The sequence below is a fragment of the Euphorbia lathyris genome, chromosome 8, assembly GCF_963576675.1.
Source record: "Euphorbia lathyris chromosome 8, ddEupLath1.1, whole genome shotgun sequence".
NCBI classification, from domain to species: Eukaryota; Viridiplantae; Streptophyta; class Magnoliopsida; order Malpighiales; family Euphorbiaceae; genus Euphorbia; species Euphorbia lathyris.
Window position 1 is genome coordinate 77,847,007 of NC_088917.1, and position 16,417 is coordinate 77,863,423.

At 34.0% G+C, this 16,417-nt stretch overlaps 1 protein-coding gene across 1 annotated transcript; it reads left to right on the plus strand.

Moving 5' to 3' along the window:
* The first annotated feature begins 4,835 nt into the window (after window positions 1–4,835).
* On the plus strand, window positions 4,836–9,484 carry LOC136204268 (uncharacterized). Its single transcript, XM_065995497.1, has 4 exons — window positions 4,836–5,158; window positions 5,282–5,405; window positions 8,100–8,268; window positions 9,130–9,484. The coding sequence occupies exons 1-4, from the start codon at window positions 4,934–4,936 to the stop codon at window positions 9,347–9,349; spliced, it is 738 nt and encodes a 245-aa protein (XP_065851569.1). The 5' UTR covers window positions 4,836–4,933; the 3' UTR covers window positions 9,350–9,484.
* Window positions 9,485–16,417: the final 6,933 nt, after the last annotated feature.

Consider the following 16,417-nt stretch of genomic DNA (forward strand, 5'->3'; position numbering starts at 1 on the left):
TGACTTTTTCGGACTCATCCAATATCTTGGCAAACAAAAAATTGAGGATTTTTTTTTGTGATAGGGACATGGAAGGTAGACAGAGTTTTAGGGACAGAAGATTTTTTTATTTTACCATTTTTAATGAAAGCTGCATTAATTACCTTGTTTGTCATTTTAAGTTTTCAATGTAGGAATAACGGTGTAATTTAATGAATGTTACAAGAAATAAAAGTTATTAATAAAGAGAGATAGATCGTAATATTAGTATATTTTTTTATAAATTTAATGTAAATCAATCATTTCTTTAATGTATGTGATTTAATCAAATGTGAAAAATAATGTGGAACGGATGGAATATAATTGACCAGGAGGATAAATTTATGGAGGACATATGTTATTAGTTAGAAGCAAGGGTGGTTCAAGTATTTTAGAAGTCCCAGACAGTTCATATTTTTCATTTTTTTACAAATTTAAATTAAATAAATAAAAAAATTAATTAATTCTTGACTGAACCAAAAAGAACCAAATCAAGATTAAATTTTTAGGTAATTTGTAGAGAATGAAATAGTTAACAGTTATACTGTTGTGGGATAAGATACAAATGTAGTTCTATGGTTATTAAGGAAGAACAAATTTAGCCTCACGTATAAAACAATGTAATTTTAACTCTAACATTTATCGTAATTTTAACCCTAACATTTATCATACTGTGTCTTAAGTCTAACTTTTGCTCGACAATGCAATTTCTATCCCCATTAATGAAAGATGAGTTTTTATTGATCATGTGGAATTTCATGTTCTAACTACTCTCTAACCTTTAGCATTTTGACCACCCAATAAGATTTGAAATTGCACATATTTTATTAATGAAAAAACCCATCTTTTGTTAAGGAGGTTATCTTTCTTTAATGAGGTTGAAATTCTGGTAAATATTAGGCTTCAAATTGTATTTTTTTTCTATATAAAAACTAAATCCGCTTTCCCCCAATTTATATGACTAAAATTGTAACTTATCCCTATTAATATTGTTAAAAAAAAAGTTGTAAAATAAATTTTGGAGGTTTGATACGGTCACAACGTGCTTATAAAATATGTATGTGTTCGTTGTGTGTTTATGAGAGGTGTCAAGTCTCGAGCAAGCACTCAAAAGTCTACGATTCGGCTCAAGGGAAAGTGTAACTGTCATATCAATTAATAATATAGTAAAGATCGGGTTTCAAATCCACGAGAGTTATTATTAAACAAGTATCGCCTTAATAGGTTTTCTTTTTGTTTAGACCAACAACCAATTTGATTGGTTTCTAATTTATTATTACTCTTATTTGAATATGAAACAGATTTTTAGCAATGCCTTATCCAACAAGTGTGAATGAAATAGATACGGTATAATTGATTCAACTGGTGCATTCTAATATTCGAACTTGGGTTTCATGCAAGCATCTATACTAGTCTAATTCTTATTTGAGTCTGACGATTACCTATTAATATCATTAGAGACAAACATGTGATATAGGATAAATCCATCCATCCTGTTATCTCAAGTTGGATCCTCAATCATAATGAACTCTTTCACCGAATCCATGTAACTGCCCAGATATCTCCATACCTGAAGCTTGTGAGACCAACTCACTGTTTGTAACAGAAGACATTATTACATGCAAGTCTCAACAACATTATGTTAACCCCTTAAACATACTGCTTGACTTGGAGTGATTTTAAGTCTATTAGTTTATCATAAAATTTAGTCTCACTTCATGTTTGTATGAACACTTTATAATCACTTTAAATAAACTTTGGGATTGCCTTTTATTTAACTTAATTAGTTTTTAATAAAAGATGAATGCCTTTATATAGTTTAAACACACTATATCTTATTAAAACAAATGATTAAATGAACAATTCATGTACAGCTAAATCCAAACCCTAAAATTACATATCCATTTTGAATTGTGTAATCATGTGGTGAGATTCAGTGTGACAAGGGGTTAGGGTGTGACAATGAGCTTATTGTGTGACATAACAAAACTACGTAGTTTTGATAATAATTAAAAAGGGCAAGGTGACAAATTTGTAAATAAAATGAAAGAGATGATAGAGAAAATTGTTTTATTTCTTTTCTTTAAAATACATTTTCCCGACATCTCTAACATTTTTTTTCGAAAATTTTTATACTATTAGACTCGTCTAAATTAGACGGTCATTTTAAGATACCTGAAGCTCAAGTAAAAAAAATTCCGGTGAACGGAATCCGGGTGGACGTTTTCCGGCGAGAAAAAAAAGTGCCCAGAAAATTCTCAAAACAATCCAGAAAATGTAAAACATTATTCTAAGAAACTTTAATTCTTGGTTCGAAGCGGGATTTCTTACGTTTTAGTCCCAATAAAAAAATTTCTTTAATTTTATCCATTTTACATGCTTCAACAATTTGTTGGGTCAAAACTGTAAGGAATCTCGCTTTGAGCCAAGAATTAAAGTTTCTTAAAATAATGTTTTAAATGTTTTGGAATTTTTTGATAATTTTCTGGGCATATTTTTTATCCTACTTACATTGTTCCAAATCAGTGTACCATTTGTTCCAACATAATACTTAGGCTTAATACATATTTACACCCTCAAACTTGGTATGTTTTATCTACCCGAAATTTTTAAATAACCTATCACATACCTATAGTTGGCTTTAAAAATCTATCACACACCTATAGTTGGCATTAAAAACCTATCACACACCTAAAGTTGGCTCACTAGGACATCCTGCACACAAAATCGTTGATTTGTCATTTTTGACATATGACGTGACATACAAAACGAACTAATACGATTTTGTTTTTTCAATAGCACGCACATGCGACCTAATCTGTCAAAGATGACAGATCACGATTTTATGTCCAAGAGGTCCGAATGAGCCAACTTTAGGTGTGTGATAGGTTTTTAAAGCCAACTATAGGTGTGTGATAGGTTTTTAAAACCAACTATAAATGTGTGATAGGTTATTTAAAAAGTTCAGGGTGCCAATAGGCAAAACTTGCCAAGTTTAAGGGTGTAAATATATATTAAACCTAATACTTATATTGTGCCAACAGAAAATTGTTTTATTTCATTTCTTGAAAATACATTTTTCTGACATTTCTAACCTCGTTTTTCGAAAAATTTTATACTATTAGACTCGTCTAAATTAGACGGTCATTTTAAGATCCCTGAAGTTCAAGTAAAAAAACTTCCGATGAACGGAATCCGAGTGGGCGTTTTCTGGCGAGAAAAAAAGTGCTCAGAAAATTCTCAAAAAATTCCAAAAAATGTAAAACATTATTCTAAGAAATTTTAATTCTTGGGTCGAAGCGGGATTTCTTACGGTTTAATCCCAATAAAACTTGTTCCTTAATTTTATCCATTTTACATGCTTCAACAATTTATTGGGTCAAAACTATAAGGAATCTCTCTTTGAGCCAAGAATTAAAGTTTCTTAAAATGATGTTTTACATATTTTGGAATTTTTTGATAATTTTTTGGGCACGTTTTTTTATCCTACTTATGCCTTGTTTGATAACCCACTTAATGACTTAAATTAAAATATTAAGCACTTATTTAATTTAAGTGCGTTTGATAACAATTATTTCTCCACCACTTAATTTAGTAAATTAAGTGAAAAAACACTTATTTTGGTAAGTCAAAATATTTAACTTAACATTTTAAGTTACACATTATCAATTAATATTTTTATAATAATTATATCACCCAATATTTTCGACACTTATAATATTCAACACTTAAAATTCAGTACTTATTTTTTCAGTACTTAATTTTCAGTTTTATCAAACAGCACCTTACATTGTTCCAAATCAGTATACCATTTGTTCCAAATCAGTGTACCATTTGTTCCAACATGATACTTATATTGTTCCAACAGAAAAATATTTTATTTGTTTTCTTTAAAATACATTTTCCCGACATTTCTAACATTGTTTTTTGAAAATTTTTATACCATTAGGCTCGTCTAAATTAGACGGTTATTTTAAAATCCCTGAAGTTCAAGTAAAAAAAATTTCGGTGAACGGAATCCGGGTGGGCGTTTTCTGGCGAGAAAAAAATTGCCCATAAAATTCTCAAAAAATGTAAAATATTATTCTAAAAAACTTTAATTCTTGGGCCGAAGCGTTATTTCTTACGGTTTTGACCCAATAAATTATTGAAGGATGTAAAATTGATAAAATTAAGGAAAAAGTTTTATTGGGACTAAACCGTAAGAAATCCTATTTCGACTCAAGAATTAAAGTTTCTCCAAATAATGTTTTACATTTTCTGGAATTGTTTGAGAATTTTCTGGGTAGTTTCGGATTTTTTTATCGGAAAAAGCCTATCTAACCGCCGGATTCCGTTGATTTGGGACTAAACCGTAAGGAATCTCATTTTGAGTCAAGAACTAAAGTTTCTCAGAATAATGTTTTACATGTTCTGGAATTTTCTGAACATTTTTTTGTCACAGAAAAATAGATCGCCGGATTCCATTCACCGGAAATTTTTTTACCCGATCTTCTAGGATCTTAAAATGACCGTCTAATTAAGACGAGTCCAACGATATAAATTTTTTTTGAAAAACAAGGTTGGAAAAGTTGGAAAAATGCATTTTAAAAAAAAAAAAACAATTTTCTCTTTTCTTTTATTTACAAATTTAGCACCTTCTTTTAATTAATTATAAAATTAGTCATTATCACATAATAAGACTTATCGCGGCATAAAAAAATGTGTCACACCTGATCTCATCTCATGTAATCATTTAGTACTTTCCGAACTTAAAAATTAGAGTCAAATCTGACACCCTAATAGGAAAAAGGAAAAAAATTTATCCGATATACTATGAACCCGAGATGTAGAACGAAAAGTAAAAAAAAAAAAAAACGTAGAAAGGAAAAATCGGTATAGGAGAGTTCAGTGAAGGGAGAAGAAGCGAAGGAAGATGAGCTTGTCACTCATCCAAGGGTATTCATCGGTTGAAGAAGAAGAACAAGAAGCAGCACCTCCCGAAGATTACGTTTTCTCCTCAGACGACGAGAGGAATGATGGTTCCTCCGCCTCTACCGCCGTTACCGGCCGTTTGCTTTCCTACAAATCAGTATTCGAGCAATCTGCACCTGCCACTGGATCGTCAAGCCTTCCCTCTGCATTCGACGCCTTCTCCGAAGTAATAATTCTTAATTTGCTTTCTATTTGTTTTAATTGGTTATAGGAAGTTCGAAATTAGGTATTGTGTGTTCTATTTTGAGATTAGGGATCTAATTTGCTTTGTCCGTTGTGGCTTTTGGAGATTTCAGGACCGCCGCAGTTTCTTAACAATTCCGTTGAAGAGCAGACTACTAGAGTAGACGTTCAGCATCAGCTGGGGAGGCACGGTCGCTGGAGGAAGAAGGAGAAGAAAGACTTGCCTAATGGTAAATTCTGATATTCTTGTATTCTGTGACTGCTCAAACAATAGCAAAGCTAGTCATAGGGGATTTGTTGAACTCAATTTGTTAGGAGTTTCCTGTTTATTATCCCTGCGATGTGATAAATTTGAAGCTTTATTATTTTTTCTAGCATGGTCAATCATTCACTCATCATCCTACGCTTTAGCTTTTTTTTGGGCTAATTATTAGCTACACCGAAACGGAAACTGATACCGGAAACCTGGAAACATTATTTCTAAGAAAAATTAGGTAGGAAACGGACACGAAACGTGGAAACCCTAATGAAGAAGAGTTTCCTTGTAACATAGATTATTACCTATGTTGCACGGAAACTGACACAGACACCTTGGAATGTTGTTTCTATAAAAATATTGCTAGGTAACGGTAATGGAAACGGAAACAGACACGAAATAGGGAACTCTAGTGACGAAGAGTTTACGTGCAAGGTAGATTATTACATAAGAAGAAGAGAGAGTTTCCATTGAAGGCACTTTCAGATTGTAGGATTTGAAATTGTTCCTTCTAGTTGGATTTCAATTTCTTTTACTATTCTCAATGATGGGAGATGGTGGAAACTTGTCTTTGCTGTTTACTCTCTCTTATTTGCATTGCTTGTTAGCTCAACGGAGATTTGGTTCTTGCATTCTTGTGCTGACTTTTATAAATTATTTTGATGCCACCTCATTTCTCTAGCTCATTGTTAACTCATTTTTCTCAGTAGCAAAAGCTTTTAAGTGAAAGGTTATGCTTAAAATACAGGAGCCTTTTTCCTTTTAGTATGTTAGGAGCACAAAGGGTGATACAGATCGGGTTTGAGGCGATAGTTTTCAATCGTAAATTATCAAAGATATTCTCAAGCTAAATTTGAAGGAGCTGTGAAACCTCCAAAATTCACGAGCTAAACTCGTAGGAATTAAAAATCCCTATTGATAAGAGGGATGAATCCTAAAAACTCTCAAAGAGAAATTTGTATTTGATTTGACAAAAAGGTTGTTTCATTACAAGAAAGAGATGAATTTATATTATCTTCTAACCTAAAAGATAAAATGACATAAAAGCTTTATACACATTTTAGCCATCTCTTTCTCTCGGTGTGTCGTCCCTTTGGCTCGACTTCTCCCACTACCCTGTTTCAACACATTCGGTCGACTTGATGCCCTCATCAAAGGGTCTAATTCTCTCTTCATGGTATATTTGTGAATTGACATTAACCTTTATATTGTTTGTGGAGCATTTTGATAAATAGTAATGCTCAGCATTTGATAGTTGATATTCCATTTCCATTGGAGATTTTTTTTTTTTTTTTAATTAGCGTGTTCGACTTTGAAGCCTTTTGGAGTACCTCAAATGTTATTCAACAAAATTTTAGGATGTTGTCAAGTACATGTACCATTTTCATCAATGTGTTGATTAGGGTTTTATATGATCCTTTATCAGCAATAGTGTTAGTTAGCAATAAGGAAAATCATGGGATTAACACAAAAACTACCATAAAAAGTTCTAAATTTTTTGAAACAAAAACTCAAGGATTTGAGAAACTTAATTAGTAGTACAATTTTGATGGGAAAAAAGAACAAGAAGGAAAACGGGAGAGATAAGTGAAGTCACAATAACATTGTTGTTCATTGCAGGTCTAAATGAAGTCACGAGATATCTGTAGGAATATAATTTGGAAAGGCAAGATCCCAGAGGAAGGAAATAAATGTACATGCTGGAATTGGAAGTGTTTGTAAAAGAAAAATTGACTGGAGATTTACTCGGATTTTTTATAAGCTAGTTTATACTGATTGGAGTCTTCTTGGTGACTGGTAGAAGAAAATAATATTTATGGTGGTCGGTGTCCTTGGAGGCTATGGGTGCATAAGGGGATACGCTGCATAAGGGGATACACTGATTGGAATCTAAATTATAACTGAATCTTACGATTCGTGATTCGAATCATTCAAGTCGGTTCTTCATCGTTGTTCATTAAAAACTTCAACAACACTAACTACTAAATCCACTATCCTCTGGTCTGATTGTTATTTTTCAAGTTATCAACTCAAACTAGTTTCATTCCATCATTATCAAGTTGACAATAAGACAAAAAAAAAAAAAAAAAAAAAGTCAGAAGCTCAAACTCTCCGTCTCCACTAAGTTATTAAACAGAGTCCGATTTGTGAATTAGTTTTATTAGGATTGCATTTGCATTAAATTTGATTTGTAGGTACTTTGTTGGTATGATTTATTTTTTGATATTAAAATTGCATTTCTCGACTAATATTTGGTAATATTTTGAGTTTAATATGGTAAATATTTTATTTTTTATAATATTATGAATTTGAACTGAATCTTATGATTCGATTCACGAGTCATGATTCAAAAATGTGGATTTCGATTCACGAGTCGAATCTCGATTTGACAACTATGGTTGTAGTTGTCTAGGTAGTATCCTTAATGTGTACATATACATGTATTCTCCTTGAATGAAATATATTCATATAGTTTTAGTCTATATACACGTGCTTCCGGTGTATTCGCATGGTTTGTAACAAGAGGCATAAAGTAGAGTTATTGGTATGAGAAATATATCTGCATTTGCTTTTCATTGGATAACGTATTGACAGCAAATGGCTTACTATTATTTTTGTTCATTGGCTGGAAGGAATAATTTATGATGTGTGCACCTGTTGTCCACAGGAGTTGTAGTGGAGGCCAAAGCTCAAATCATTGGGATTCGCGAGCGAGTAAGAAGTGATATTGAGAGTAACCAGCCCGCTACAACATCTGTACCGACCACGACACAAGGAGAGAAGCGTATGCCAACTGCAACCAATCCAAACGCAGAAGATGCTGCTGAACTATTGAGGTACTTCATTGTTCTCCAGTCTTTTCTGATTTAAGTTGGTTAATGATGTCTTCGTCACTAGTAGACTTTCGAAATACCTATGCGTGCCTTCACTTGAAGATAGACACTTCAGATCATGATCCCAGAAACCCGGGGCATTGTTAGATATGACTGGGGCTGTAGTCGAGCCGAGCCGAGCCGAACTTTGGCCTGCTCAAGCTCGACTCGCTATAAAATTAACGAGCTCGAGCCCGAGCCGAGCTTTGGCTTGCTCAAGCTCAGCTCAGCTCAGCTCATTAGAAAATGAACGAGCTCGAGCCGAGCTTCGAGCTTGTTTCGAGCCCAAAATCCTCTTTGAATTTGATTCATTAAGAAAATTATCTAACCATGAATTGTTTGTGAGTAAATTGTTGATTATATTTATGAAGTTTGCTCGCAAATAGCTCTTTAATTGTGTACATAAACAAGTTCACAAGCAAAGTTCCTTACAAATAGTTCGTCTATTACTCATTTATTATGTTTGTGTACGAACTCATTTAATAGCAAATGAAATAATATTAAATTTAGATATTTGTGAACTAATACAAAATTATATAGTTTTCTACAAAACTAAAATTTGTTCATAAATGTTTTAATTGAGCCTGCTCGCGAGCTTTCAAACCGTGCTTTGACCTGCTCAAGCTCGGCTCATTTACGAACCGAGCTAGTAAATTGTGCTCACGAGCGGCTCATTTACAAATCGAGCTGAGCTTTTATCGAGCCGTTCATGAACGGCTCGGCTCATTTACAGCCCTAGATATGACTTACTATGGAACCGACGAAGTCAAGAAGCTATTGCATCTTAATTCTAATTGGTTTTGTCTACACATCATTTATCTGTAGGATGTGCTTGCAATGTGGAATTCCGAAGACCTTCTCTAGCGCACGGGGAATGGTGTGTCCAGTTTGCGGTGATCGGCCACCTACTGATGCAAGCATAGACGCCAAGAAGAAGGGATCCACAATGAAAGATAAGGAGAAGAGTAAGAGAATGAAAGGACAATCATCCCATGCTACTTGGAAAAGTGAGACGGAGATGCATCTTAGACAGCAATTCGATTAGTAAGTTACGAAAACTTTCTGTCCCCGGACGGGGAACTTTGATGTCTAGAAATGATTTGTGTTCATACTATATCTATCTATCAGGCAACAGTTCATAGTATACTGACGAGTTATGCAGTGGGTGATTTATTTGAGATATGCTGTGCTGTGCTGTTTCTTATCTTCTTTAGGCATGCTCTTGAAAATGCTATTGCAGATGTAGCTAGCTCGATTTTTTCAATTTAGGCAAATTTTGAAAGAGTTCAACAGTATTGCTTTTTATTTTGGGATAAGGGGCAGATTTGACCCTTGCATTTTTGCGTTTTTGGGGAAGTGCAAATTTGATCCTAACATACGAAATGATATTTACAACCACGATTAATTTTACCCCTATCTAATATAAAATTGGAACGAATTGGTTTGACTGTTATTGACTGTCATATCATACATTCAAAACAAGTTTATCAATAAACTGAAATGGTTGCGTACATTTTTTGTTGGTTCATTTGTCTAGCACACTAAAAAATTAGACAGTTTGACAAAAAAAAAAAACTTATATGTGGGCTTGGAGTTCGACTCGATAAAAGTTCGACCGTGTTTGGCTCGATTCGTAAACGAAGTGAGCTTGAACATGACGAAACTCAGTTCAAAAGCTCGGGAGTAGGCTCGATTAGGGATGGCAACGGATAGTATATCCGCAGGTATCCGACACTACCTGACCCTAATGAGACTATTCGTACCTTGTATAAAAGGGTATGAGATCAAAACCATTACCCGTTAGGGTAATGAGACGGGTATGGGAATACCCCATAGGGTATCCGGTACCCGTCATAAAATTTTTATATATTAATAAATATAATTGTTTTTTAGAGCTAAGACGTGAGATTTGAACTGCAATCATTTGTTTTTTAACCATTGAGTGATATCACTAAGCTATTTTCTTATTAATTAAGGTTCAATTTTTAGATAGATGATTTATTAAATTTGTAATATTTTTGTTTTATTTATTAATTCTTAATGGGTAAGGGTACCTGCGGGTACCCGCGAATTAAATGGGACGGGTATGGAATGCAAAAAGTATACCCATTAGAGTAATAAGACAGGTACGGGTAATTAAAAAATAAAAGAGTAAGGGTTTGAGATTGACATTACCCGCGAGTACACTACATGTTGCCATCTCTAGGCTCGATTATAGGTTTATGAACAAGTTCGATTATAATGTTCATGAACACATATTTAGAGGGTGTTTGTTTTATCTTTTCGGAGTAGCGTTTAGCGTTTCACTCCAAACCGCAGGAAAAATAGCGTTTGGTTAGGTTTATATAACCGCAACGTTTAGCATTTTTTCTGAAATCTGCAGCGTTTTGGAGCGTTTCACGAAAAGCTCATATTTGGAGCTTTTCATAAATAGCTGTTTGTAGTTATTTGTTATTGACAAAATTATCATTTTTATTTCCACAAAATATGTTTATTCTTTAATATTATTTATATTTCTACAAAATAATTACCAGAAGAACAATGTTTTGTTGCGTTCAATAATTTTTTTTATTTTTTATATAGATTATTTTTATTAATTTGTGTAACACATTTTTTATTTTATAATAGGATAAGGTGTAAAAATACCCCTAACATTTATAGCTAGAAGCAATTTTACCTTTGACGTCTAAAATTGTGCAATTATACTCCTATTGTTAGCAGTCAAAATCAATTTTACCTCTGACATTGACAAGTTGGGTCAATTTGAGAAATAATTTATCAAACTGCCTTCTTGGTCATGAATATTGTCAACTACACTTTACATACCATTTTATCATCGTTAGTAATAGATCACAAACATATGATTAGACATGAATTTTTTTTAAGAAAATAAAAAAAAATATTGTCTTTTGTACGAGTTGGACAAAAAAATTTCAAATATTTCGCCGAATTTATAAATATTAATTTTCAATTTTATTATTAAATCATAAAAAATATGAAATCTATTTTTTAAAACTACTGATATGTGCAATTGGTGTATAATAAGAAATACAATATCTATATTTTCTAATAATATTTGAAATTGACCCAACTTGTCAATGTTAGAGGTAATATTGCTCTTAGCTGCTAGCGTTATGGGTAAAATTGCACCATTTTATACGTTAAGAGTAAATTATTCCTAGTTGTAAACATTATAGGTATTTTTTCACATTTTTCCTTTTATAATTTCATCGTTGATTAATTTAAAACATGTCCATTTTAGACATTTTAAATCCGAACAGCAGCAGTTCAATATAATTTTACCAAACACTAGTAATTAAACAGCTAACAGTTTACTGCAAACAGCTAACAGCTTACTGCAACTGCAAACAGCTAACAGCAACCGCAACCGCTATTAGCTAACAGCTGAACCAAACGGGCTCTTAGTTATTACTCTCTCCATTTCCTTGTACAAGAGCATATCTAGTGCTTGTTACTTGGTAGTTACTTTGAGGCATTTGATAACAACCAACCACTCTACAAATTTGGTTTCTTACCAAAATCTCGGTAACAATCATTTGTTTTCTATTTCTACCTTTTTTTTTGGTAGAACAAGAAAGAAAAAAAACAAACAAACACTGAAACAAAAAGCTAACCTGGGATCAGCCTAGGAAAGCTAACCCCAACTCTGTCCTCTAAAAGGAGAGAAGAAAGATAGATAGGAGGATCCGAAAGGGTGGTAACACCTAACATCCCCTCGTGCCCAGCCGCCGCCAAGCGATCTGCAATTCGATTTTGTTCTCTGTAGATGTGACAGAACTCCAAGGACTCAAATGAGGATCCAAGACTTCTTATTGCTTTGATAAGGTTCTGGCTACTAAGACAAATAACATGATTATTATAGATCATACTAATAGCCTCCATATTATCAGACTCCATAGCAAGCCTTTTAATACCCAGATTTCTGGCAAGCTTGACTCCAGAAAGAATACCCCAAAGTTCCGCTGATAAAAGATGAGCCCAACCCCAGGTTATGGGTGAATCCAGACAACCAGGCACCTCCCGCGTCCCTGAGCACGCCCCCAGCCGCGATCTTTCCATTATTGAGACAGGAGCCATCCGCGTTCAACTTTACCAACCCATCCTTCGGCCTACACCAACCAACGAGGTGAACCTCTTTATTCTGGGAAGAATTGGCAAGGGTCTCCCCTTTGAAGCTCCCCGTAATGGTAAGGAGCTTTTTGGAGAAGAACTCGGGTAAGTTCTGAATAAAAATAGTCTTCTCACCAAAGATCTCCTCGTTCCTCCACTTCCAAAGGTGGTGGCAGATAATAGCAAATAAAATGTCTCCTTGCTTCATGCTAGCCAGTAACCTACCTTTAACCCCATTGGAGAACCAGTCATTCTCAGGATAGGCAAAGAAGGAGGGGAGAATGTGGTGCAGAAGAACTTTCTGCCAAACCTTCTTACTCTTAGGGCAGTCCCTAAGGGCATGGCACAAAGATTCAACTTGGCCTCTGCATCTGCTGCAAGCTCCTGAATCCGCCAAGTGTCGTCTATGTCTATCCGAATTAGTCAGCAACCTGTCCTTGACACCAAGCCACAGGAAGCTCCTCATTCGGTAAGGGATTTTCAGAGCCCAAATGGATTTCCAAGTGTCCGAAAGAGGGTCGGATCTGTCAAGAGTAAAGGCTTCAAAGGCAGACTTGCAAGAGTAAGCTCCATTGTTTGTCAGGGCCCAGCAATGCCTATCCTTGTCCTCCTCAAGGTTACTAATCTTAACTCCCCTGATTCTGAGGAGAAAGTCAAGGCTCAAGAAGGAATCAAACATAGACCAAATCCACTCTCCATCAGAGTCCACCACATCAGCAATCCTCCAGTTGCGGAAATTGCTAGGCGGGGGAGAGCAGCAAACCTCTATAAGTGGTTTATCTCTGATCCAGGTGTCATACTAGAAGCTAATGGATTTACCATTACCCACCTCCAGGCCAACCCCCTTGCAGAACTCAGCAAACACAGCACTGAGCCCTTTCCAAAGGAAAGAACAATTGCCAATTCTCTCTTTAGGGCCCCCAAAGATTTTGTCCTTTCGATACTTGCCACAAAGCAGGCGAACCCAAAGAGAAGAAGGGTTCTGCCACATTCTCCAGAGGAGCTTCATCAACAAGACCTTATTGTTATCTTTAGCTTGTCTGATGCCAAGCCCCCCCTGCTTTTAGGCTGGCAGACCTCCTTCCAAGGGACAAGGTGAATCTTCCTACCCTCTCCAGACTCACCCCAAAGAAAACGCCGGTTGATTTTATCAAGCTCATTGAGAACCGGCTCAGGCAACTTGCAAGCTTGCATGATATGATTGGGAGCAGCGCAGTTGACAGACTGAATTAAGGTTAGACGGCCAGCTAAGGAAAGAGAATTGGCCTTCCAACTAGCACACAACCCATTAGTTTTATCCAAAATCTCCTTAAAGGAGACTTTGGAAACTCTGTCACTATGAAGAGGGATCCCAAGATACTTTCCCAAGGATTGGGTAAGAGGAATACCCGAAAGATCGCTAAGCTTACTACAGAGGCTCCTATCCATGTTCTACCTTTAAGTATGCGGTTTTTGTTTTGGTTTTTTTTTTTTTTTGGTTACTAAAGAAGTTACTTTTTGTCTATAAAATTACAAGTTCAATCATTTCTTTTTAATTAATATTATTTTTTTACCCTATAAAAATTTAAAATAACAACCAACTCTAGTAGGAGGTTACCTTTTATTGTTATTTGTGTCTAGATGGCACTAAAAGTTTGTTACTATCTCTGTGGATGCTCTAAATCATTCTAAGTATTTTAGCAAATTAAGAAATATAATTAATATAAAATTAAATTAATGAATTTATATTAGCTAACTAAAAAACCTTCTCTCTCATGTCATGGTTAATTTTTGTCACATTTATAAGATCAATTGGTTTGACATCAAATTATAGAATTCAAAGGTTTTGTCGAAAGAAGAAAAATGAAATTCAGTGATCTTCATGAAACATACTAATGGTGTTGGTGTCTTTCACCTAGAACTGGGCATGAGTCGGACTGAGACGGACTCGGATCGGATTCGTCGGGATTTTAATAAAATCTGACGAGTTCAAGTCCAATCCAGCCCGCAATAAATTGAGCCAGGTTCGGGCTCGGCTCAGGTCTAAAATATGAATCCCAAGTCTGCCCGTCCAAGCTCATTTGTATATTAAAAAAATATACAATTAAAATGTCACACCAACTTTTCTTAATAAAAATATAGTACACACAACACAATACTTAATAAGTTTGGAAAAATTCTAATAAACTAATTGTCTATTAGTGGTAAGGTAAGTACATATATCATCTCATAAAAAAAATATAATTAATTTATATTTATAAATTATAATATATATATATATATATATCGGGCCGGACTGGACCGGTCCAATCCGATGGAAAATTCATATAGTCCAAACCCACCCAGTTTCTGGCAGGCTTATATGGACTTGGGCTCGGACTGGGCCTGACACCAATTTCATATGTATAAACCTGACTAAATGAGTCTGGCGGACTCGTCGGCTCATGCGCCCAGATCTACTTTTCACCTAGCTGATATAGTCCAACTGGAATATTCACACTTACATTTATCCTGGTGGAAGAAATTATCTCAATCTGTTCGAATCGGCAATTTCAGGTTATTTCATATGGTTATATATACATATGATATAAATGGTTAGTTAAATTGTCTATGTTGACTATGTTGTCATGTTAGAAATTATCGAACTGTCATCATAAATTTGATTTGATAGAGATTTCTCATAAGGAATGTAGATTTAGTTATGAATTCATGATCTCTTTGGATCGGATCAATCTCTTCAAAGAATTGACATTTGGCGATGTCAATGATGGCTTATTATTTTGATGAAACATTTCTGGGTTTAAAAATAAAGATAATTTTCTAAAAAAAATGCTATTATTGAAGATAATTTTAAAAAAGAAGTTAGTTACTAATTTTTGCAACTGTAATGCTATTTTTAAGCAACTATGGTTAACTGACACCGGTTACTAATATACCGATGTTAGTGGGTGATTCAATCACCGGTTTTCATAATAAAGCAGCTGCAGCTGCACCAGCTTTGATACCTAAATTTTTTATACTATAAATTTTTTTATTTTTTTTATATGCTTCAAATTATAATTTGCCAGGTTTTTGTTGTTGACATAATAATTTGCCAGGTTTTTTTTCTCTCAAAAGAAATGGCATTTTTTTCTATATGAAAAAGTAAAGGCATAAAAGTTTTTTTTGATCCCTTTAATATCCAAAATTTTGTCATTTGTGCCTTTTACGATGATTTGGTAACATTTACGCCTTATAGTATTATCATACGCAATGGCGAATACGTGACTGGTTCGATGGAAGACCGATTTTACACTTACGTGCATAAAAACAAAAATTGCTAAATCGAACTTACTCAATTTTTTTCCGAATATATATGTGATATCATCTGAGTGGTCCAGAACAAATTTTTACATACCAATATAAAACTCCGAGAAATTTATAGCTTTATCATATATTAATCTAGTTGAGTTTTGTAATTAAATACAAACTCAATGAGTTAATTAACCACTCTGAACCTTTAATTAAATACAACCTCAATGAGTTAATTTTATATTAATTATATGACAATCCCAATTTAAAAAATCCCTAATTGATCAAATACCCGATCAAAATTCTTGATCAAATCACCAATTTATCAAATACGGAATCAAAGTTCTAGGTCCAATTTATCAAATACGTAATTAAATTTATTTGATTTTTTTATTTTGAGACCGTCAATGGTCGTTTCGATCAAAATTCTTGATCAAATCACCAATTTATCAAATACGGAATCAAAGTTCTAGGTCCAATTTATCAAATACGTAATTAAATTTATTTAATTTTTTTTATTTTGAAACCGTCAATGGTCGTTTTGAGTCATTGAGTGGCCACAAATATTAAAAAATTTAAAACTCAATAGTCACAACGTTAAAAAATGAAATTTAATAGTCATAACGTTAAAAATGAAAAGGTTCAGTAGCCATAAGTGTAATTTAACCATTTATATTTCTAATGTGCATATTGGTTTTCTAGAAAAAACGAA